This window comes from Haliotis rufescens, unplaced genomic scaffold (assembly GCF_023055435.1).
Source record: "Haliotis rufescens isolate VD_foot unplaced genomic scaffold, xgHalRufe1.0.p SCAF_9, whole genome shotgun sequence".
NCBI lineage: Eukaryota > Metazoa > Mollusca > Gastropoda > Lepetellida > Haliotidae > Haliotis > Haliotis rufescens.
Genome location: NW_025964383.1, coordinates 48025919 through 48053497, shown reverse-complemented (window position 1 = coordinate 48053497; position 27579 = coordinate 48025919). Strand labels below are relative to the sequence as shown.

General features: G+C 39.9%; 1 protein-coding gene across 1 annotated transcript in view; it reads left to right on the top strand.

Annotated features, from left to right (window-relative positions):
* The window catches only part of LOC125377389 (dentin sialophosphoprotein-like), a 31949-nt gene extending 12170 nt beyond the window's left edge, over window positions 1-19779 (top strand). Inside the window, exons 7-14 of the mRNA XM_048390457.1 lie at window positions 461-688; window positions 858-971; window positions 1992-2240; window positions 2746-2973; window positions 5830-6078; window positions 7654-7788; window positions 8410-8649; window positions 19706-19779. Of these exons, the coding sequence (XP_048246414.1) occupies window positions 461-688; window positions 858-971; window positions 1992-2240; window positions 2746-2973; window positions 5830-6078; window positions 7654-7788; window positions 8410-8649; window positions 19706-19779 (1517 nt within the window). The remainder of the gene's footprint in view (window positions 1-460; window positions 689-857; window positions 972-1991; window positions 2241-2745; window positions 2974-5829; window positions 6079-7653; window positions 7789-8409; window positions 8650-19705) is intronic.
* Window positions 19780-27579: the final 7800 nt, after the last annotated feature.

The following is a 27579-nucleotide window of genomic DNA, read 5'->3' as shown; positions in this document are numbered from 1 at the left end:
TGATGATCACAATGATAGAAGTGCTGGTCACATTGATGCTAGAGTGCTGGTGCCATTGAAACTAGTGACGTCGACATTGAACCTTTTGATGGTGACATTAAAGCTAGTGAATGTGACATTAAAGTTAGTGATGGTGACATTGAAGCTAGTGATGGTGACATTGAAGCTACCGACGCTGACATTGAAGCTAGTGACGTTGACATTAAAGCTAGTGACGTTGACATTAAAGCTAGTGATGGTGACATTGAAGATAGTGATGGTGACATTGAAGCTAGTGATGGTGACATTAAAGCTAGTGATGGTGACATTGAAGATAGTGATGGTGACATTGAAGCTAGTGATAATGACATTGAAGCTAGTGACTGTGACATTGAAGATAGTGATGGTGAAATTGAAGCTAGTGATGGTGACATTGAAGCTAGTGATGGTGACATTGAAGCTTGTGATGGTGACATTGAAGCTAGTGATGGTGACATTGAAGATAGTGACTGTGACGTAGAAGCTAGTGACGGTGACGTTGAAGCTAGTTACGGTGACATTGAAGCTAGTGACTGTAACGTAGACGCTAGTGACTGTGACGTAGAAGCTAGTGATGGTGACATTGAAGCTAGTGACTGTGACGTAGAAGCTAGTGACGGTGACATTGAAGCTAGTTATGACATTGATGGTGGTGCTTGTGACATTGATGGTAGTGATGATGACAGTGATGTAGTGATGATGACATTGATGCTAGTGATGATGACAATGATAGAAGTGCTGGTCACATTGATGCTAGAGTGCTGGTGCCATTGAAACTAGTGACGTCGACATTGAACCTTTTGATGGTGACATTAAAGCTAGTGAATGTGACATTAAAGTTAGTGATGGTGACATTGAAGCTAGTGATGGTGACTTTGAAGCTACCGACGCTGACATTGAAGCTAGTGACGTTGACATTAAAGCTAGTGACGTTGACATTAAAGCTAGTGATGGTGACATTGAAGATAGTGATGGTGACATTGAAGCTAGTGATGGTGACATTAAAGCTAGTGATGGTGACATTGAAGATATTGATGGTGACATTGAAGCTAGTGATAATGACATTGAAGCTAGTGATGGTGACATTGAAGCTAGTGATGGTGACATTGAAGCTTGTGATGCTGACATTGAAGCAAGTGATGGTGACATTGAAGATAGTGATGGTGACATTGAAGCTAGTGACTGTGACATTGAAGATAGTGATGGTGACATTGAAGATAGTGATGGTGACATTGAAGCTAGTGATGGTGACATTAAAGCTACTGATGGTGACATTGAAGCTAGTGATGGTGACATTGACGCTAGTGATGGTGACATTGAAGCTAGTGTTGGTGACATTAAAGCTACTGATGGTGACATTGAAGCTAGTGATGGTGACATTGAAGCTAGTGATGGTGACATTAAAGCTACTGATGGTGACATTGAAGCTAGTGATGGTGACATTGAAGCTAATGATGGTGACATTGAAGCTAGTGTTGGTGACATTAAAGCTACTGATGGTGACATTGAAGCTAGTGATGGTGACATTGAAGCTAGTGATGGTGACATTGAAGCTAGTGATGGTGACATTGAAGCTAGTGTTGGTGACATTAAAGCTAGTGATGGTGACATTGAAGCTAGTGATGGTGACATTAAAGCTAGTGATGGTGACATTGAAGCTAGTGATGGTGACATTGAAGCTAGTGATGGTGACATTGAAGCAAGTGATGGTGACATTGAAGCTAGTGTTGGTGACATTAAAGCTACTGATGGTGACATTGAAGCTAGTGATGGTGACATTGAAGCTAGTGATGGTGACATTGAAGCTAGTGATGGTGACATTGAAGCTAGTGACTGTGACGTAGAACCTAGTGATGGTGACATTGAAGCTAGTGACGGTGACATTGAAGCTAGTGACTGTGACGTAGAAGCTAGTGACTGTGACGTAGAAGCTAGTGCTGGTGACATTGAAGCTAGTGACGTTGACATTGAAGCTAGTGACTGTGACGTAGAACCTAGTGATGGTGACATTGAAGCTAGTGACTGTGACGTAGAAGCTAGTGATGGTGACGTTGAAGCTAGTTACGGTGACATTGAAGCTAGTGACTGTAACGTAGAAGCTAGTGACTGTGACGTAGAAGCTAGTGATGGTGACATTGAAGCTAGTGACTGTGACGTAGAAGCTAGTGACGGTGACATTGAAGCTAGTTATGACATTGATGGTGGTGCTTGTGACATTGATGGTAGTGATGATGACAGTGATGTAGTGATGATGACATTGATGCTAGTGATGATCACAATGATAGAAGTGCTGGTCACATTGATGCTAGAGTGCTGGTGCCATTGAAACTAGTGACGTCGACATTGAACCTTTTGATGGTGACATTAAAGCTAGTGAATGTGACATTAAAGTTAGTGATGGTGACATTGAAGCTAGTGATGGTGACATTGAAGCTACCGACGCTGACATTGAAGCTAGTGACGTTGACATTAAAGCTAGTGACGTTGACATTAAAGCTAGTGATGGTGACATTGAAGATAGTGATGGTGACATTGAAGCTAGTGATGGTGACATTAAAGCTAGTGATGGTGACATTGAAGATAGTGATGGTGACATTGAAGCTAGTGATAATGACATTGAAGCTAGTGACTGTGACATTGAAGATAGTGATGGTGAAATTGAAGCTAGTGATGGTGACATTGAAGCTAGTGATGGTGACATTGAAGCTTGTGATGGTGACATTGAAGCTAGTGATGGTGACATTGAAGATAGTGACTGTGACGTAGAAGCTAGTGACGGTGACGTTGAAGCTAGTTACGGTGACATTGAAGCTAGTGACTGTAACGTAGACGCTAGTGACTGTGACGTAGAAGCTAGTGATGGTGACATTGAAGCTAGTGACTGTGACGTAGAAGCTAGTGACGGTGACATTGAAGCTAGTTATGACATTGATGGTGGTGCTTGTGACATTGATGGTAGTGATGATGACAGTGATGTAGTGATGATGACATTGATGCTAGTGATGATGACAATGATAGAAGTGCTGGTCACATTGATGCTAGAGTGCTGGTGCCATTGAAACTAGTGACGTCGACATTGAACCTTTTGATGGTGACATTAAAGCTAGTGAATGTGACATTAAAGTTAGTGATGGTGACATTGAAGCTAGTGATGGTGACTTTGAAGCTACCGACGCTGACATTGAAGCTAGTGACGTTGACATTAAAGCTAGTGACGTTGACATTAAAGCTAGTGATGGTGACATTGAAGATAGTGATGGTGACATTGAAGCTAGTGATGGTGACATTAAAGCTAGTGATGGTGACATTGAAGATATTGATGGTGACATTGAAGCTAGTGATAATGACATTGAAGCTAGTGATGGTGACATTGAAGCTAGTGATGGTGACATTGAAGCTTGTGATGCTGACATTGAAGCTAGTGATGGTGACATTGAAGATAGTGATGGTGACATTGAAGCTAGTGACTGTGACATTGAAGATAGTGATGGTGACATTGAAGATAGTGATGGTGACATTGAAGCTAGTGATGGTGACATTAAAGCTACTGATGGTGACATTGAAGCTAGTGATGGTGACATTGACGCTAGTGATGGTGACATTGAAGCTAGTGTTGGTGACATTAAAGCTACTGATGGTGACATTGAAGCTAGTGATGGTGACATTGAAGCTAGTGATGGTGACATTAAAGCTACTGATGGTGACATTGAAGCTAGTGATGGTGACATTGAAGCTAATGATGGTGACATTGAAGCTAGTGTTGGTGACATTAAAGCTACTGATGGTGACGTTGAAGCTAGTGATGGTGACATTGAAGCTAGTGATGGTGACATTGAAGCTAGTGATGGTGACATTGAAGCTAGTGTTGGTGACATTAAAGCTAGTGATGGTGACATTGAAGCTAGTGATGGTGACATTAAAGCTAGTGATGGTGACATTGAAGCTAGTGATGGTGACATTGAAGCTAGTGATGGTGACATTGAAGCAAGTGATGGTGACATTGAAGCTAGTGTTGGTGACATTAAAGCTACTGATGGTGACATTGAAGCTAGTGATGGTGACATTGAAGCTAGTGATGGTGACATTAAAGCTACTGATGGTAACATTGAAGCTAGTGATGGTGACATTGAAGCTAATGATGGTGACATTGAAGCTAGTGTTGGTGACATTAAAGCCACTGATGGTGACATTGAAGCTAGTGATGGTGACATTGAAGCTAGTGATGGTGACATTGAAGTTAGTGATGGTGACATTGAAGCTAGTGATGGTGACATTGAAACTAGTGTGGTGACATTAAAGCTACTGATGGTGACATTAAAGCTAGTGATGGTGACATTGAAGATAGTGATGGTGACATTGAAGCTAGTGATGGTGACATTAAAGCTACTGTTGGTGACATTAAAGCTAGTGATGGTGACATTGAAGCTAGTGATGGTGACATTGAAGCTAGTGATGGTGACATTGAAGCTTGTGATGGTGACATTGAAGCTAGTGATGGTGATATTGAAGTTAGTGATGGTGACATTGAAGCTTGTGATGGTGACATTGAAGCTAGTGTTGGTGACATTGAAGCTAGTGACTGTGACATTGAAGCTTGTGATGGTGACATTGAAGCTAGTGATGGTGACATTGAAGCTAGTGATGGTGACATTGAAGCTTGTGATGGTGACATTGAAGCTAGTGATGGTGATATTGAAGTTAGTGATGGTGACATTGAAGCTAGTGACTGTGACATTGAAGATAGTGATGGTGACATTGAAGAAAGTGATGGTGACATTGAAGCTAGTGACTGTGACATTGAAGATAGTGATGGTGACATTGAAGCTAGTGTTGGTGACATTGAAGCTAGTGACTGTGACATTGAAGCTTGTGATGGTGACATTGAAGCTAGTGATGGTGACATAAAAGCTACTGATGGTGACATTGAAGCTAGTGATGGTGACATTGACGCTAGTGATGGTGACATTGAAGCTAGTGTTGGTGACATTAAAGCTACTGATGTTGACATTGAAGCTAGTGATGGTGACATTGAAGCTAGTGATGGTGACATTAAAGCTACTGATGGTGACATTGAAGCTAGTAATGGTGACATTGAAGCTAATGATGGTGACATTGAAGCTAGTGTTGGTGACATTAAAGCTACTGATGGTAACATTGAAGCTAGTGATGGTGACATTGAATCTAGTGATGGTGACATTGAAGTTAGTGATGTTGACATTGAAGCTAGTGTTGGTGACATTAAAGCTAGTGATGGTGACATTGAAGCTAGTGATGGTGACATTAAAGCTAGTGATGGTGACATTGAAGCTAGTGATGGTGACATTGAAGCTAGTGATGGTGACATTGAAGCTAGTGATGGTGACATTGAAGCTAGTGTTGGTGACATTAAAGCTACTGATGGTGACATTGAAGCTAGTGATGGTAACATTGAAGCTAGTGATGGTGACATTAAAGCTACTGATGGTAACATTGAAGCTAGTGATGGTGACATTAGAGCTAATGATGGTGACATTGAAGCTAGTGTTGGTGACATTGAAGCTAGTGATGGTGACATTGAAGATAGTGATGGTGACATTGAAGCTAGTGATAATGACATTGAAGCTAGTGACTGTGACATTGAAGATAGTGATGGTGAAATTGAAGCTAGTGATGGTGACATTGAAGCTAGTGATGGTGACATTGAAGCTTGTGATGGTGACATTGAAGCTAGTGATGGTGACATTGAAGATAGTGACTGTGACGTAGAAGCTAGTGACGGTGACGTTGAAGCTAGTGATGGTGACATTGAAGCTTGTGATGGTGACATTGAAGCTAGTGATGGTGACATTGAAGATAGTGACGGTGACGTAGAAGCTAGTGACGGTGACATTGAAGCTAGTGACGGTGACATTGAAGCTAGTGACTGTAACGTAGACGCTAGTGACTGTGACGTAGAAGCTAGTGATGGTGACATTGAAGCTAGTGACTGTGACGTAGAAGCTAGTGACTGTGACGTAGAAGCTAGTGACGGTGACATTGAAGCTAGTTATGACATTGATGGTGGTGCTTGTGACATTGATGGTAGTGATGATGACAGTGATGTAGTGATGATGACATTGATGCTAGTGATGATGACAATGATAGAAGTGCTGGTCACATTGATGCTAGAGTGCTGGTGCCATTGAAACTAGTGACGTCGACATTGAACCTTTTGATGGTGACATTAAAGCTAGTGAATGTGACATTAAAGTTAGTGATGGTGACATTGAAGCTAGTGATGGTGACTTTGAAGCTACCGACGCTGACATTGAAGCTAGTGACGTTGACATTAAAGCTAGTGACGTTGACATTAAAGCTAGTGATGGTGACATTGAAGATAGTGATGGTGACATTGAAGCTAGTGATGGTGACATTAAAGCTAGTGATGGTGACATTGAAGATATTGATGGTGACATTGAAGCTAGTGATAATGACATTGAAGCTAGTGATGGTGACATTGAAGCTAGTGATGGTGACATTGAAGCTTGTGATGGTGACATTGAAGCTAGTGATGGTGACATTGAAGATAGTGATGGTGACATTGAAGCTAGTGACTGTGACATTGAAGATAGTGATGGTGACATTGAAGATAGTGATGGTGACATTGAAGCTAGTGATGGTGACATTGAAGCTTGTGATGGTGACATTGAAGCTAGTGATGGTGACATTAAAGCTACTGATGGTGACATTGAAGCTAGTGATGGTGACATTGACGCTAGTGATGGTGACATTGAAGCTAGTGTTGGTGACATTAAAGCTACTGATGGTGACATTGAAGCTAGTGATGGTGACATTGAAGCTAGTGATGGTGACATTAAAGCTACTGATGGTGACATTGAAGCTAGTGATGGTGACATTGAAGCTAATGATGGTGACATTGAAGCTAGTGTTGGTGACATTAAAGCTACTGATGGTGACATTGAAGCTAGTGATGGTGACATTGAAGCTAGTGATGGTGACATTGAAGCTAGTGATGGTGACATTGAAGCTAGTGTTGGTGACATTAAAGCTAGTGATGGTGACATTGAAGCTAGTGATGGTGACATTAAAGCTAGTGATGGTGACATTGAAGCTAGTGATGGTGACATTGAAGCTAGTGATGGTGACATTGAAGCTAGTGATGGTGACATTGAAGCTAGTGTTGGTGACATTAAAGCTACTGATGGTGACATTGAAGCTAGTGATGGTGACATTGAAGCTAGTGATGGTGACATTAAAGCTACTGATGGTAACATTGAAGCTAGTGATGGTGACATTGAAGCTAATGATGGTGACATTGAAGCTAGTGTTGGTGACATTAAAGCCACTGATGGTGACATTGAAGCTAGTGATGGTGACATTGAAGCTAGTGATGGTGACATTGAAGCTAGTGATGGTGACATTGAAGCTAGTGATGGTGACATTAAAACTAGTGTGGTGACATTAAAGCTACTGATGGTGACATTAAAGCTAGTGATGGTGACATTGAAGATAGTGATGGTGACATTGAAGCTAGTGATGGTGACATTAAAGCTAATGTTGGTGACATTAAAGCTACTGATGGTGACATTGAAGCTAGTGATGGTGACATTGAAGCTAGTGATGGTGACATTGAAGCTTGTGATGGTGACATTGAAGCTAGTGATGGTGATATTGAAGTTAGTGATGGTGACATTGAAGCTAGTGATGGTGACATTGAAGATAGTGATGTTGACATTGAAGAAAGTGATGGTGACATTGAAGCTAGTGACTGTGACATTGAAGATAGTGATGGTGACATTGAAGCTAGTGTTGGTGACATTGAAGCTAGTGACTGTGACATTGAAGCTTGTGATGGTGACATTGAAGCTAGTGATGGTGACATAAAAGCTACTGATGGTGACATTGAAGCTAGTGATGGTGACATTGACGCTAGTGATGGTGACATTGAAGCTAGTGTTGGTGACATTAAAGCTACTGATGGTGACATTGAAGCTAGTGATGGTGACATTGAAGCTAGTGATGGTGACATTAAAGCTACTGATGGTGACATTGAAGCTAGTAATGGTGACATTGAAGCTAATGATGGTGACATTGAAGCTAGTGTTGGTGACATTAAAGCTACTGATGGTAACATTGAAGCTAGTGATGGTGACATTGAATCTAGTGATGGTGACATTGAAGTTAGTGATGGTGACATTGAAGCTAGTGTTGGTGACATTAAAGCTAGTGATGGTGACATTGAAGCTAGTGATGGTGACATTAAAGCTAGTGATGGTGACATTGAAGCAAGTGATGGTGACATTGAAGCTAGTGATGGTGACATTGAAGCTAGTGATGGTGACATTGAAGCTAGTGTTGGTGACATTAAAGCTACTGATGGTGACATTGAAGCTAGTGATGGTGACATTGAAGCTAGTGATGGTGACATTAAAGCTACTGATGGTAACATTGAAGCTAGTGATGGTGACATTAGAGCTAATGATGGTGACATTGAAGCTAGTGTTGGTGACATTAAAGCCACTGATGGTGACATTGAAGCTAGTGATGGTGACATTAAAGCTACTGATGGTAACATTGAAGCTAGTGATGGTGACATTAGAGCTAATGATGGTGACATTGAAGCTAGTGTTGGTGACATTAAAGCCACTGATGGTGACATTGAAGCTAGTGATGGTGACATTGAAGCTAGTGATGGTGACATTGAAGCTAGTGATGGTGACATTGAAGCTAGTGATGGTGACATTAAAGCTTGTGATGGTGACATTGAAGATAGTGATGGTGACATTGAAGCTAGTGATGGTGACATTAAAGCTACTGTTAATGACATTGAAGCTAGTGATGGTGACATTGAAGATAGTGATGGTGACATTAAAGCTACTGATGGTGACATTGAAGATAGTGATGGTGACATTAAGCAAGTGGAAATTAGGGAAATTGAAACCAGAATTTATTACATTGAGGCAAAAGATCGTGACATTGAAGCAGTAGATGGAACATCGGACAGTTCAGTCACAGACAACCACTCCTACACACACCTCATGCGAGACGGGGGGGGGGGGGGGGGGGGGGGGTATTTCTTATAGAAGTGAGCGCCACTGGATACTTGCTGTTCATACTTTGTGTTCATGATCAGTGTTTAACGCCGCACGCAATATTGCAGCTACATGACGGCGGCCTGTATATAATCGAGCCTGGACCACACAAGCCAGTGATTGTTATTAAGCGCAACGTGGACTGTATGTTTCTTGTTTAACGCCGGACTATGCAACATTGCAGCTATATGACGGCAACCTGTACATAATCAACCTGTGAATGTTATTATGCGCAACGTTCCAAGACGACCTTTTCGGTTTTAACGCCGTACATGATTATGACATTGTTTGTCTGTATGTTTGTTGTTTAACGCCGGACTATGAAGCATTACAGCTATATGACGGCAACTTGTACATAATCGAGTCTGGACCAGACAAGCCAGTGATTGTTATTAAGCGCAACGTCGCACGTGGACTATATGCTTGTTGTTTAACGCCGTACTGTGCAGCATTGCAGCTATATGACGGCAACCTGTACATAATCGAGTCTGGACCAGACAAGCCAGTGACTGTTTTTACGCGCAACGTCGCACGTGGACTGTATGCTTGTTGTTTAACGCCGTACTGTGCAGCATTGCAGCTATATGACGGCAGCCTGTAGATAATCGAGTCTGGACCAGACAAGCCAGTGATTGTTATTAAGCGCAACGTCGCACGTGGACTGTATGCTTGTTTCACGCTGTACTGTGCAGCATTGCAGCTATATGACGGCAACCTGTACATAATCGAGTCTAGACCAGACACGCCAGTGATTGTTATTAAGCGCAACGTAAGCCGACTTTTTCTGTTTCTGCACATGATTATAACATTGTTTGTTTGTTTGATTGATGTTTAACGCCGTACTCAATATTCCAGCTATATATCCAGCTGTTAATAATCGAGTCTGGACAAGACAATCCGGTGATTGACATCATGAGCATCTATCCACGCAATTGGGATAGATGACATGCATCAACCAAGTCAGCGAGCCTGACCACCCGATCCCCTAAGTCGCCTGTCATAGCATTGTTTTTAGTTATTTAGTTTTACCTTTATCTAAAAACTAAAATGCTTGACATGTGTCTGAAACTTCTTTGATCAACCGTGACCAAGGCTATTACATACCCCCGGCGTACCATCAACTCATCAAAGACCCCAATCAGCCATAATCCCGTTGTTTACTGGTTTCATCCTTTGTTTCTGTCACTGACTTCACCGATGATTGTCATCACTACCCTTGTGTGTACATAGCAGGCTTCTCTACTCCAGTATAACAATATCTACTCTACTGTATAAACATTGCCTCCTACTTGTATATATACTTGCCAACCACACTCTGTATACCACTTGCTTGATAACGGTGTTAGAACCTATACCGAAACGTCGCACTTAAATATAATAAAGAAGTTGTTCATCCATAAATTCTTATTCTTACTTATGTGTCAGAACGTTTACCGAAATAATAGGATGGAGACAGTGCATACGTGCCGGTTCGTCACAGCAGTTAGCCTGATTCTGCAACTGCGCCTATTTACTGCAGAAAGTCCGTGTTTTTAAAAGCGACAAAAGCCTTTCCGTATTCAATAGAAATCTCTGCCACCAGCAGAGTCGATTGTACGATTCCGACTATATCATGAGCATGTGTTTATGATTCCGACTATATGATGAGCATGTGTTTACGATTCCGACTATATGATGAGCATGTGTTTATGATTCCGACTATATCATGAGCATGTGTTTATGATTCCGACTATATGATGAGCATGTGTTTATGCTTCCGACTATATCATGAGCATGTGTTTATGCTTCCGACTATATGATGAGCATGTGTTTACGATTCCGACTATATGATGAGCATGTGTTTATGATTCCGACTATATCATGAGCATGTGTTTATGCTTCCGACTATATCATGAGCATGTGTTTATGATTCCGACTATATGATGAGCATGTGTTTATGATTCCGACTATATGATGAGCATGTGTTTATGATTCCGACTATATCATGAGCATGTGTTTATGTTTCCGATTATATCATGAGCATGTGTTTATGTTTCCGACTATATCATGAGCATGTGTTTATGTTTCCGACTATATCATGAGCATGTGTTTATGTTTCCGACTATATCATGAGCATGTGTTTATGTTTCCGACTATATGATGAGCATGTGTTTATGATTCCGACTATATCATGAGCATGTGTTTATGATTCCGACTATATGATGAGCATGTGTTTACGATTCCGACTATATCATGAGCATGTGTTTATGATTCCGACTATATGATGAGCATGTGTTTACGATTCCGACTATATGATGAGCATGTGCTTATGCTTCCGACTATATCATGAGCATGTGTTTATGCTTCCGACTATATCATGAGCATGTGTTTATGATTCCGACTATATGATGAGCATGTGTTTATGATTCCGACTATATCATGAGCATGTGTTTATGATTCCGACTATATGATGAGCATGTGTTTATGATTCCGACTATATGATGAGCATGTGTTTACGATTCCGACTATATGATGAGCATGTGTTTATGCTTCCGACTATATCATGAGCATGTGTTTATGCTTCCGACTATATCATGAGCATGTGTTTATGATTCCGACTATATGATGAGCATGTGTTTATGCTTCCGACTATATCATGAGCATGTGTTTATGATTCCGACTATATGATGAGCATGTGTTTATGATTCCGACTATATGATGAGCATGTGTTTACGATTCCGACTATATGATGAGCATGTGTTTATGCTTCCGACTATATCATGAGCATGTGTTTATGCTTCCGACTATATCATGAGCATGTGTTTATGATTCCGACTATATGATGAGCATGTGTTTATGATTCCGACTATATCATGAGCATGTGTTTATGCTTCCGACTATATGATGAGCATGTGTTTACGATTCCGACTATATGATGAGCATGTGTTTATGCTTCCGACTATATCATGAGCATGTGTTTATGATTCCGACTATATCATGAGCATGTGTTTATGATTCCGACTATATGATGAGCATATGTTTATGATTCCGACTATATCATGAGCATGTGTTTATGCTTCCGACTATATGATGAGCATATGTTTATGATTCCGACTATATCATGAGCATGTGTTTATGATTCCGACTATATCATGAGCATCTGTTTATGATTCCGACTATATCATGAGCATGTGTTTATGATTCCGACTATATCATGAGCATGTGTTTATGATTCCGACTATATCATGAGCATGTGTTTATGATTCCGACTATATCATGAGCATGTGTTTATGATTCCGACTATATCATGAGCATGTGTTTATGTTTCCGACTATATCATGAGCATGCGTTTATGATTCCGACTATATCATGAGCATATGTTTATGTTTCCGACTATATCATGAGCATGTGTTTATGATTCCGACTATATCATGAGCATATGTTTATGTTTCCGACTATATCATGAGCATGTGTTTATGTTTCCGACTATATCATGAGCATGTGTTTATGTTTCCGACTATATCATGAGCATGTGTTTATGTTTCCGACTATATCATGAGCATGTGTTTATGTTTCCGACTATATCATGAGCATGTGTTTATGTTTCCGACTATATGATGAGCATGTGTTTATGATTCCGACTATATCATGAGCATGTGTTTATGATTCCGACTATATGATGAGCATGTGTTTACGATTCCGACTATATCATGAGCATGTGTTTATGATTCCGACTATATGATGAGCATGTGTTTACGATTCCGACTATATGATGAGCATGTGCTTATGCTTCCGACTATATCATGAGCATGTGTTTATGCTTCCGACTATATCATGAGCATGTGTTTATGATTCCGACTATATGATGAGCATGTGTTTATGATTCCGACTATATCATGAGCATGTGTTTATGATTCCGACTATATGATGAGCATGTGTTTATGATTCCGACTATATGATGAGCATGTGTTTATGATTCCGACTATATGATGAGCATGTGTTTACGATTCCGACTATATGATGAGCATGTGTTTATGCTTCCGACTATATCATGAGCATGTGTTTATGCTTCCGACTATATCATGAGCATGTGTTTATGATTCCGACTATATGATGAGCATGTGTTTATGCTTCCGACTATATCATGAGCATGTGTTTATGATTCCGACTATATGATGAGCATGTGTTTATGATTCCGACTATATGATGAGCATGTGTTTACGATTCCGACTATATGATGAGCATGTGTTTATGCTTCCGACTATATCATGAGCATGTGTTTATGCTTCCGACTATATCATGAGCATGTGTTTATGATTCCGACTATATGATGAGCATGTGTTTATGATTCCGACTATATCATGAGCATGTGTTTATGCTTCCGACTATATGATGAGCATGTGTTTACGATTCCGACTATATGATGAGCATGTGTTTATGCTTCCGACTATATCATGAGCATGTGTTTATGATTCCGACTATATCATGAGCATGTGTTTATGATTCCGACTATATGATGAGCATATGTTTATGATTCCGACTATATCATGAGCATGTGTTTATGCTTCCGACTATATGATGAGCATATGTTTATGATTCCGACTATATCATGAGCATGTGTTTATGATTCCGACTATATCATGAGCATGTGTTTATGATTCCGACTATATGATGAGCATGTGTTTATGATTCCGACTATATCATGAGCATGTGTTTATGATTCCGACTATATCATGAGCATGTGTTTATGATTCCGACTATATCATGAGCATGTGTTTATGATTCCGACTATATCATGAGCATGTGTTTATGTTTCCGACTATATCATGAGCATGCGTTTATGATTCCGACTATATCATGAGCATATGTTTATGTTTCCGACTATATCATGAGCATGTGTTTATGATTCCGACTATATCATGAGCATATGTTTATGTTTCCGACTATATCATGAGCATGCGTTTATGATTCCGACTATATCATGAGCATGTGTTTATGTTTCCGACTATATCATGAGCATGTGTTTATGATTCCGACTATATCATGAGCATGTGTTTATGATTCCGACTATATCATGAGCATGTGTTTATGTTTCCGACTATATCATGAGCATGTGTTTATTATTCCGACTATATCATGAGCATGTGTTTATGATTCCGACTATATCATGAGCATATGTTTATGTTTCTGACTATATCATGAGCATGTGTTTATGATTCCGACTATATCATGAGCATGTGTTTATGTTTCTGACTATATCATGAGCATGTGTTTATGATTCCGACTATATCATGAGCATGTGTTTATGATTCCGACTATATCATGAGCATGTGTTTATGATTCCGACTATATCATGATCATGTGTTTATGATTCCGACTATATCATGAGCATGTGTTTATGATTCCGACTATATCATGAGCATGTGTTTATGATTCCGACTATATCATGAGCATGTGTTTATGATTCCGACTATATCATGAGCATGTGTTTATGTTTCCGACTATATCATGAGAATGTGTTTATGATTCCGACTATATCATGAGCATGTGTTTATGATTCCGACTATATCATGAGCATGTGTTTATGATTCCGACTATATCATGAGCATGTGTTTATGATTCCGACTATATCATGAGCATATGTTTATGATTCCGACTATATCATGAGCATGTGTTTATGATTCCGACTATATCATGAGCATGTGTTTATGATTCCGACTATATCATGAGCATGTGTTTATGATTCCGACTATATCATGAGCATGTGTTTATGATTCCGACTATATCATGAGCATGTGTTTATGATTCCGACTATATCATGAGCATATGTTTATGATTCCGACTATATCATGAGCATATGTTTATGATTCCGACTATATCATGAGCATGTGTTTATGATTCCGACTATATCATGAGCATGTGTTTATGATTCCGACTATATCATGAGCATATGTTTATGATTCCGACTATATCATGAGCATGTGTTTATGATTCCGACTATATCATGAGCATGTGTTTATGTTTCTGACTATATCATGAGCATATGTTTATGTTTCTGACTATATCATGAGCATGTGTTTATGATTCCGACTATATCATGAGCATATGTTTATGTTTCTGACTATATCATGAGCATGTGTTTATGATTCCGACTATATCATGAGCATATGTTTATGTTTCTGACTATATCATGAGCATGTGTTTATGATTCCGACTATATCATGAGCATGTGTTTATGATTCCGACTATATCATGAGCATGTGTTTATGATTCCGACTATATCATCAGCATGTGTTTATGATTCCGACTATATCATGAGCATGTGTTTATGATTCCGACTATATCATGAGCATATGTTTATGTTTCTGACTATATCATGAGCATGTGTTTATGATTCCGACTATATCATGAGCATGTGTTTATGATTCCGACTATTTCATGAGCATGTGTTTATGATTCCGACTATATCATGAGCATGTGTTTATGATTCCGACTATATCATGAGCATGTGTTTATGATTCCGACTATATCATGAGCATGTGTTTATGATTCCGACTATATCATGAGCATGTGTTTATGTTTCCGACTATATCATGAGAATGTGTTTATGATTCCGACTATATCATGAGCATGTGTTTATGATTCCGACTATATCATGAGCATGTGTTTATGATTCCGACTATATCATGAGCATGTGTTTATGATTCCGACTATATCATGAGCATGTGTTTATGATTCCGACTATATCATGAGCATATGTTTATGTTTCCGACTATATCATGAGCATGTGTTTATGATTCCGACTATATCATGAGCATATGTTTATGTTTCCGACTATATCATGAGCATGTGTTTATGATTCCGACTATATCATGAGCATATGTTTATGTTTCCGACTATATCATGAGCATGTGTTTATGATTCCGACTATATCATGAGCAGGTGTTGATGTTTCCGACTATATCATGAGCATGTGTTTATGTTTCCGACTATATCATGAGCATGTGTTTATGTTTCCGACTATATCATGAGCATGTGTTTATGTTTCCGACTATATCATGAGCATGTGTTTATGTTTCCGACTATATCATGAGCATGTGTTTATGTTTCCGACTATATGATGAGCATGTGTTTATGATTCCGACTATATCATGAGCATGTGTTTATGATTCCGACTATATCATGAGCATGTGTTTATGATTCCGACTATATCATGAGCATGTGTTTATGATTCCGACTATATCATGAGCATGTGTTTATGATTCCGACTATATCAAGAGCATGTGTTTATGTTTCCGACTATATCATGAGCATGTGTTTATGTTTCCGACTATATCATGAGCATGTGTTTATGTTTCCGACTACATCATGAGCATGTGTTTATGATTCCGACTATATCATGAGCATGTGTTTATGATTCCGACTATATGATGAGCATATGTTTATGATTCCGACTATATCATGAGCATGTGTTTATGATTCCGACTATATCATGAGCATGTGTTTATGATTCCGACTATATCATGAGAATGTGTTTATGATTCCGACTATATCATGAGCATGTGTTTATGATTCCGACTATATCAAGAGCATGTGTTTATGTTTCCGACTATATCAAGAGCATGTGTCTATTTTTCCGACTATATCATGAGCATGTGTTTATGTTTCCGACTATATCATGAGCATGTGTTTATGTTTCCGACTATATCATGAGCATGTGTTTATGTTTCCGACTATATCAAGAGCATGTGTTTATGTTTCCGACTATATCAAGAGCATGTGTTTATGTTTCCGACTATATCATGAGCATGTGTTTATGTTTCCGACTATATCAAGAGCATGTGTTTATGTTTCCGACTATATCAAGAGCATGTGTTTATGTTTCCGACTATATCATGAGCATGTGTTTATGTTTCCGACTATATGATGAGCATGTGTTTATGTTTCCGACTATATCAAGAGCATGTGTTTATGTTTCCGACTATATCAAGAGCAGGTGTTTATGTTTCCGACTATATCAAGAGCAGGTGTTTATGTTTCCGACTATATCAAGAGCATGTGTTTATGTTTCCGACTATATCAAGAGCATGTGTTTATGCATCACTGTCAAATAGTAACGATACCGGTGTTCGCAAGTAATTGCAATGAAGTCAAAAACGTGGCCAGTGACATCAGACAGGTTATGAATTGAAATCAATATTGTTCATGTTGTTGTTAATATGTCTGTACTAAAAATTGTTTGATTGTAAATTAAATTTGTTTGCCATTTTAATAAAGACATGTCTCGCATCAACGTGTTCTCGCTATTCATTTTGGCTATGATTGGTTGGTAGGTTTGTTGTTAAATGCCGCACTCAGCAATATTACAGCTATATGACGGCGGTCTGTAAATAATCGAGTCTGGACCAGACAATCCAGTGATTTGTATTTCTAATGTAGCCTGGTGGCTTACTCATTGCTTAACCAGCATTATTTCTTACATAGTTGCCCAGTTTATATTTTGAGGCAAGCTGTAACGTGTTGAAGATAATTGTTAGTGGACGAATCAATAGAGACACCACACAAGAGTGAGTGAGTATGGTTTTACGCCGCTTTTAGAAGTATTCCAGCAACATCACGGCGGGGGACACCAGGAATGGCCTTCATACATTGTACCCATGTCGGGAATCGAACCCGGGTCTTTGACGTGACGAGCAAACGCTTTCACTACTAGGCTATCCGACCGCCCCTCACCACCGCACATTAACATAACGCATTGTACACATTGTAAGTATAGTTCTGATGGTTGTTGCGGCAGAATAAAGCCCTCCTAAATTAGTTTCCTCCCTCAGTTGTTACTATGCCGGTACAGAGAGCTCCGATGTGAGGAGTTTGTTGACAGTTGTCGATTCACGAGAGCCTATTGTATATTGATAGTGCCACGGCATAGGACTGATATGAAAAGGGGGTTATTGCTGATACGGCACCTCAACAAGATGTCAACGAACGAAAACTGTATCTCGCCCATAGCCACAACGGCTACTGTTGCAAGTCGAAGACGGCAGCTTATTCTTCTTGTTTTCCTATTAAAAACAAGAAATAAACGAGATTTAACTCACAGATTCAAATGTAAACACACATAATTTTGAAATACTAATCCCGTCAAACCTGTTTTAATTAGAAATTAGCCTCTAATCCAATTCACTTGCCGACACTGCTTGGAAGGCACAACTAAGCACGTTGTGAACACGCTGTGGATGTCTGACATGTCGTCCATCACAACTTGGCAACTGTATAACTGCCAAAACACACACATCATGATCTGGTAAAGCTATATGTTAATGGAATACATATCAAATAATATTATTGCCAGTCAGCCACAGACAAATTGCCTACAATAACCTTTGATATTGACTGACCGATTTTCTTGAGCCTTGTTCAACAACTGTTGGTCAAATACTGGATCCAGCTCTGAGACACACACCGTGAATGAAACTATGAGTGAAGTCATTTATCTAGCTCTATGGCGGATCAGCTTTCTATTTGACTCCAATCAAAATAAATCGATAATCCATACAAAATACATTTTTGCTGATAACTTTGCTTCTTAATGAGATTTACATTCTCTGGAAACAAGCGTTCCCACTTTCTCTTCTCACCTACTGTCAGCCATGTTTCACGTACTGTGACGACGCCAATGGGTCTATGTTGTCGTAATTCTTCTGAGTAATTTCCATCCAATCAAGGCTCCCAATACAGCTGCAGAAATCTGGATCTCTTTCAAAACAGGAAAGACAACCAGAATGATCACTGTGAACACTATTGCTACAAACCTACGCACACTAACGTGCAAAGCCATGGCCCTCTTTCATGCATTCACTGGATCAGACAGCGCACCTTCTTTTAAGTTTCAGTGAAAGTGATACTGCTGCAAGTTTATGCACAAAGTGCCATCCCGCATGGAAGAATTCGCAACAGTCATCGATTGTTCAGATAAAACATCGTCAAACCAGAAATTAGTTTGCAACATACTTTGTAGGTTCTACTCTACTGAGTCAAATGAAAAAAATAATGTTGACCACTTTTACCCAAATCACTGGGCAATATTCCATATACAAAAACTTTCATCATTCAGAAAATCAGACAAGATCTTGATGAAAGTGTTGATGTGGAAACCCATAGGCCTACGCTGGCCGATACGTCTCACACCATTTCCTGTTAGTTGAGTGATTTTCAATTGTTCTCAGAGCAGGAAATTCGTGAAGTGGTAATAGACTCAAAATTAAGTTATTGCAACATAGATCCGATCCCTACAAAACTCATGTTTGAAAATTTAGACAGTTTGCCCCAAACCATTGTCTACATCATCAATCAAAGCCTCTCAACTGTTACTGTTCCTACCTGCTTCAAATAAGCTGTCATTAAAACTCAGATTAAGAAGGCAGGTTTGAACAGATATAAGGTAGCTAACTATCGCATTAACTATCGTTACCAGTCTACCCTTCCCCTAAAAAAAACTTGAAAATGAGTAAAACTCAGTTAAGCACAACATTTAAACTCCAATCAGATTTTGGATAAATTCCAATCTGCTTACCGAACTTGACATACTACAGAGACTGCACTTCTCAGGATTCTCAATGATTAACTATGTGCTGTAGATGGTGGCAGTGTTGGCATATTGTTGTCCTCGATTTATCAGCTGCGTTTGACACAACAGACCATGAAAAACTAATCAAGTGCTTACCATCTAAGATGGGCATTGATGGCACTGCTGTGAGTTGGTTTTCTTCGTATTTGTCTGTTAGACGTCAGTCCGTGGTTATTGCTTATGCAATTTACAAAATATTGTGTTGTGTTCCGCAAGGATGGGTACTTACAGTTTACTTAGGAAGTCTAGCACAAATCATACAATTATCATTCCTACGCTGCCGATAGTTGCCAGCCATCTGAAACAAAAGCTGAAAACTCTCGTATAGAGGAAATCATGGATGACTGAGGATTGGCTAAAACTTAATGATAGCCAGCCTCGGGCTAGGTACGGCCATCATGCAAGACAAGAGTAATGTTGGCGAAATTACTTGTTTACCTTGAGCTGGAATTTACTATACAGAATTAGCAAAATACGCAGGTACAACCTTCCTGATATTGTCAATATCAGACATCTGCTGACTGCAGAAGCAACCCATTCTCCTTGTGAAATCTTTCTTAATATCAAGACTTCATTAAGGAAATAGCCTCCTTTATGTCAACATCTTAAAAGATCTCCTCAGTAAACTTCAGTCTGTGCAAAATACAGCTAAATAGAGTACAAACTTATCTCTCTCACTTACCAGTGCCATACGGCTACAGCACCTGATTATCACTCTGAGCTCTTAGACAAACATGCATCTGTCAAATCCCTCCGTTGACAACAAACTTCTGTTTAAAATCCCTGCAACCAGACTGAAATCGTTTGGTAGGAGGACTTACAAGAAATCAGCAGCTGCCCAACCTATTCTACAGGTCTTCACAAGTCTGCTACCCTGTGGAGCTACATGCCAATTGAACAGGAGACTGTCACCCACCCTTCCATCTTTCAAGACTGAACATAAAACACACCTGTTCCATAACTACTGCGGCCTCACTAGGATTGTGTTCATTATATGATGACTTAACTATGTAGCGCCATGAGCATCCACTCGAAAAACAAATGTACCGCGAATGGGACTTCTCTCAGGAAGCTATGCTTAGTCAAACCCTCCCAGAACCTTTCGGAGAATGTGAAGAATCCCCAACAGTGCAGCCTTCTGCATTACCCAGATTGTCAAAAGGGCTGTATTCCTGGTAGCAAACCTGGGTACTCTCCCATTGTGAGTCAACTGATTAGGAGGTACCAAACCTAAGGCACCAAGAAACAATGGTGAGTCGGACAACTTGGTACTTGGGATGCAAGCGTGACATTTCGAAAGCGAGGTCAGCATATTTGCCATGTTTTTCCTGAATCTTGTCAATCACAACAGTGTCAAAGGGGACAGAAATAATATAATACTGAAATTCAAATAATATACTGAACAACAAAAGTTCCTGTGACATTGAATAAGACTTAATTCAAAGTTATGTTCTTTACTAAATCTGAAACATTGTCGGTTTGCAACAGATAAAAGACTCCTGTAAGTGTTCAAATGGTTTAATTTGCCATACTGACTTCAAAACATAACATGAACATGCCAAAATGTCAATTTACAAATCAATAGCGTGTGTGTCCACCTCTGGTTGCGATGCAAGCAACACATCTTCGTCTTATGTAATGGACCAGGCGTTGCACAAAGTCCTGTGGGATATTTGTCCATATCTTCTGGAGCATGTTTCCGAGCTCCTGGAGTGTCTGTGGAACACGTGGTTGACGTCGAAGGCGCGGATCCATCTCATCCCACATGTGCTCGATTGGTGAGAGATCAGGGGAGCGTGTCGGCCAGGGGATGACATTCACGTTGTTTTGTTGAAGAGATTCCTAAACAAGTCGAGCAATAGGAGGCCGTGCGTTGTCATCATGAAAGGTAATGCCTGGGCCATGACGACGCAAAAACGGTAGAACAACAGGGCCGAAGATCTCGTCGCGGTAGCGCTGTCCATTGAGATTTCCCTCTACCACTATCAAACGGGTCCTCTGTCTTGCTGTAATCCCACCCCATACCATAACGCTGCCGCCCCCGAACGGATCTTCCATGACACAATGATTGACGTAACGTTCACCTCGACGTCGGTACACTCGAATCCATCCATCGCTGTGGCTGAGGTGAAAACGAGACTCGTCAGTGAGTAGAACTTGTCCCCACTGCATGGCCGTCCAGCGTAGACGCTGCTTGCACCACTGTAGACGTGCTTGACGGTGGTTTCATGTAAAAATGGGACGTCTGGCGGGTCTTCTGGCGACAACTCCTGCACATCTGAGGCGGCGACGTACGGTTTATGAAGATATTCGTCAAAGGCCAGGGATGCTTCTTGCAGTCACTTGCTGGCTGGAATCGATTTCGTAGGTGTGTTGTTCGAATCCAGTTGTCTTGTCGATTATTGGTTACGCGTGGCCTGCCACTCCGAGAATGGTCTCTGACTGCATTCGTATGTTGCCAACGTCGCCATAAACATCAAATGGTGTTTCTGTGGACGTTAAATTGTCTTGCAACATCACGTTGACTCGATCCTGCTTCAAGCATATCAATGGCTCGCAGACGCTCATTTTCGGACAGGCGTGGCATTTCGTAATGTTGAATAATTGCGTAATTTTGTTGGTTTTCTGAGTGGTTGTTGTCAGCACCATGGTAAACAATGGATATGGAATCCCGTTAACGCACATGTTTTTATACCCATTCTTGGGTAGTGAAATGCATGGGGCTTGCATAAAAGTCAACTTTTGCATGGAATGCATACTTTTTTGTAGCAGTTGCGTTTTTGTGACTTGATTCCATTCATACACTACAATATTGAAAACCAAATTCTACTTGTTTGAAAAATACACTAAAATATTGCTGTCACAGGGACTTTTGTTGTTGAGTATATAAATGATTTCATTTGCTTTATCAAAAAATGGACAAGATCAGGTTTGTTGGCCTGAATACGTCTGAGGCTGTAAATGAGCCTATTCCAAAGAATTTTGTTTTCATCATTTTCCATGACGCCCTCTAAATATTCCAGGTCGTATCATGGATGGACCGCTGTGTCAAAACCACAAGCATGATGAAGACGGTAATAAAATGATCGAGCCACTCCATCATGTCGCTTAAGATACTGTGTCTGTGCCAAAGCTTGGCATTCACTGACAATGTGTTGGACAGTCTCATTAGATTCATTACATAATCTACATTTCATATTTACATTTTGATGTAAAATCACACATTGGCGAGTGGGAAGGGACTGGTCCTGAGCAGCAAACAGAAAGCCTTCTGTTCCACTTTTCAGGCCAGCCGACCTCATCCAGCGCAAAGGAAAGAGGTCGTTCAGATAGCCTCTCCTTGGACCGATTTGATAAGGCACTTCGCTTGGTTGACATTCGTTTCTGTACCGTCCATCCGTACAGAACCATCAACACTGACATTGAGATTGTCCCAAATAATTGGCTCGTTATAGAAAACTGTGGAATGCCTTGTTTTCATCATAAATATTGACATGCTTCACAAGAGGATCATCAGACAAATAAATGTGTGCAAAAGTGCACAAAACAATTCTATCATGAAGAGCCTCCACATTTATCAGTCCACGCCCTCCAATCATCATTGGTAAATATAAGCGATTGAGGGAAGATCGAGGGTGTTGGGATCGATTATCTTCGTTGGGATCCATGATTCTTCGTGTGAGGATGTCAGTACCTTGAATTTCTTGTTTCGTCCAATGAACACCACCACCTGATGAAGGAGTAAGCATATACTCCGAAACGTTGTGTTCCTCATGATAAAGAAGCTGACATCAATAAATTATCTTCCTCATATTGTATGTTGTTTCAAGCTATCTGGTTTAATCGCATGACGTCGACTCTCAATGTCCTTGTATCGTTTACAGTTCACTTATCTAAACAAGCGTTGTCCGGATTACCTCGCCAGGTGACAGGGGGCATCTCAACGTTTGATAATGCTTTTTTCCAGAGTACATTACTGTGTAAGGTACTTGGTTGCAACAATTACACATGAATTGATTGTATCGAAACCTTACATTTTATTGTTTATTTCATTATTTACATAATAACAAGATACTACTATTTAACATTTATATATACCTAAATGATCAATAATCTTTACTTTCAGGCCTTACAAATAGTTGTAAGAAGTAAATGTAAGTTTTAGAAATAAAGATTTTGAAAGATTTATGCAAATTTGTAATAGTTATTATTTAAAAAGGAATAACTCTTTGTAAATGAAAATACTAAATAACATGGCTAGAAAACGTCACTGAGACTATGTAACAAACAATTGCTCATGTCAATCACTGGATTTTCTTGTCCAGACTCGATTATTTACGGAACGCCGTCTTATAGATAGAATATTGCTGAGTGCGGCGGCAAACAACAAATAAACAACAACTTGAGGACGTGAGGACAGATACAAGAGATGTTTTCCTCAGTTGACTCACCGACGTAGAGAGTTCATTTCTACTTGGTATGTGCCTGATAGATTTGCCAAGTTTCGATCAAATACACTGAATGGTTTTCGAATTTTGCCCCGGAAACGAACCCCATCCCCAATTGAGTCTATGTCCAACTTCATTCAATAAAAATTTTAAAAAATAAAGATTAAAAAAATCCCAAAATATCAAAAGGCACCACTTCAGTATGCAAATACACTGAACGGTTTTCGAATTCTGCCCCGGAAATGAACCCCATCCCCAATTGAGTCTATGTCCAAAATACATTCCATAAAAATTTAAAAACATAAAAATTAGAAAACTCCCAAAATATCAAAAGGCACCACTTCAAGTATGTGCCTGATAGATTTGCCAAGTTTCGATCAAATACACTGAATGGTTTTCGAATTCTGCCCCGGAAACGAACCCCATCCCCAAATGAGTCTATGTCCAACTTCATTCCATAAAAAAAAATATTTTTTTTTTTTAGAAAAATCCCAAAATATCAAAAGGCACCACTTTCGATCTCGATCAAATACACTGAATGGTTTTCGAATTCTGCCCCGGAAAAGGAAATGATTACGGACAGACAGACAGACAGACAGACAGACAGACAGACAGACAGACAGACGGACAGACAGACTGGCTGATCGCTATATCCCCCCGCATTATATGCCGGGGGGGGTTTAAATAGATATAACATTATAATAAATATCGCACAATAATATAATTACAGATGAAGTATTATCTTACAAAAAGTGTAGATTTGGTCGATGCAAGTACTGTCATTAGAAATCTTCTAAACTCTTCTAAACCATCAACCCAACTTCAATATAAAATTTCCATATAATTTTGACGTGAATTTAAAATATATGTTAAATTACCTGTCCGATCATTCGATATTCAGGTGGGCTGGGTTTAGGACTTTGTCTGGAGATTAACATAACTATTTCTTTCAAGAACTTAAAATCCCATCCCCTCCCCTTCATTTCAATGTTTAGCGCTTTATCAATTCGGACACAGAAGTCGTAAAAGGAAATGTATTCAATCCTAATGACTTCGGCACATGTAATGTGTTTTCTAGGTGTCTAGCCGGGAGAGCCACATTTCAGAAATGGCTATTGCCGGTAGAGCCACATTTTCAGCTGAGTGCATTTCACCTATTCTAGCGGGTAATTAATCTATCCGATTACCGATACCTTTATATGAGTGTCCCACATTTAAATTACTAAGCGTGGTGTTCTTTAGAGATCAAAGGCGGTCTTAATTGACAATGAGTTCATCCTGTTATTCATAATATATTTAAGTGACGTCGTGTAACCTATATCTAAACTCAAATAGCCAAATCAAAAAAGTGCTCAGCAAACCACTAACCAAACCAAAAATTCTCCATCCATCAAAAAAAATCGACAGAGTAATCACTAAACTCCAAACAGGACACACCAACCCAACTAACCACTTAAAAAAATAAAAAAACACACTACAGGTAACTGCCCACACTGCAAACAACAAGAAACCCCAGAACACGCACTCATCCACTGCACACACTACCTAACAACATTACCGCATTACAAACCACCCTCAATCTAAACAAGGCTCTCACTCTAGAAGCAATACTAAACCCACAAAATAAACTAGAAAACTTCAAGGCCTTAGGCGTATTCTTAATAAAAACGGAACTAATAAAACGCATCTAAAAACTCAATAACCTACCCAAATCAAAATCACATAAACAAACAAACATCCACCATACCCAGCTCCCTTAGTTCTCCTCCCCAACCCCATCGGCATCTATTCCAAATCTTAAAATTCCCAAATTCTATATAAGCAACCCCTAAACCCCCTTCTTGGGTTGCACCGACCACTTTCGCCCCTTTCGGAAACACATTAAATGGCCTGGCCGGGCCCGTGTGCGAAATACGCATCAGTCGGAAAGCGCACGTTATATCTCCAAAGTAAGTAAGTAAGCACTTCATATCAGAACCATGGCAAACGCACAAGTTCAAATAAAGTTCATTGAAAGTGTCAGAGGAGGCGTACATTTGTACTATGATGGCTTTAAGTTTCGGTCTAAGAGCAGTCGTGGTGAAAGAAGATACTGGTTCTGTATTGTCAAGGAGTGCACTGCAAGGCTCACAACTCTCGGTGAGTTGCTCCACGCCATTGAGATCATGGGTCACTCCCAAGACCCACTACCATTCGAGTTTGAGGTTGATGCCTTTAAGGCTAGACTGATGGAGAGAGCGAGGACAGAAACGACACCTATACCCACTATCTACGGAGAGGAGATATCCAGACTACGCCAACATCACGACATCGTCTCAGATGACCTCCTGAAGCAGATACCAGCCCTGAAGTCTCTCACCACTATCCTCTACCGCCAGAGACACAAGACCTTGCCCCGCCTTCCTGACAGCAGACCCCAGATCCAGCTGGAGGAGAAGTACTCCCAGACTGAGGGAGGCGACCAGTTCCTACACCGTGTTAGTGACGACATCCTCATCTTCACTACAGACAAGAACATTGAACATTTGTGTACTGCAGACATTGTATTTTGTGATGGTACATTTTATGCCTGTCCCAAGTTGTTTGATTAGATTTATTGTTTACATGCTGAGGTGTTTGGCCGTATGTTTCCATTAGTTTACTGTTTGTTGTCCAATCGAACAAAAGAGTGTTATGTCAACATGTTTCAGTACCTATGCGATTTTGCTAGTAGAGGAGGTCTAGAGTTTGCCCCACTTACAATTCAGTTGGACTTTGAACGTGCAGCTCACAATGCCGTGACTGATGTATTTCCTGGGACATTAGTTAGAGGGTGTTACTTTCACTTTGTTATATACGGTAACCTGTTAGAATCACAAAGCATGTTTTGACAGCAAAGCCGCGAGAGCCACATTATACAATCACGCAACCATAACCATTGCCGCGAGAGCCACATCAACTTGGGCTATCTATTTTCGAAATGTGGCTTTTCCGGCCTGTAACCGTTTTCTATTAAATGCGCAAATAAGACTATGACATACGGAAAAGGTTTTCCGGGCGATGCCTAAAGTTCCTGCTAAACTTACAGTATAAGTATGACACCGGGTTGTTTTTTTTATCATACGTTGTAACAGCAAGTGTCCATTTCCCCATGTCAATAGAATATCCTTGAAATATCAACTGCAGATACTTACTAAAATATAAATTAAGAGGATCATGGGAAAAGTACGACACGTAGCTACAATAAAATCAAGTAAAACGTATTTAACCTGTAAAAAAACATCAACATCATTCACAAATGTACTACATTATTTGTAGTGAGTCTCAACATTGTTGTCGCGGGTTGGTTGTTATCGGCGTGGTACGTATTCATGTAGTTGTCGACAGACGCTTATGAAACACATTTTATAACTTTCTGTTATGTACCCGACAGCGCATGCAGATCACAAAGGGGGCA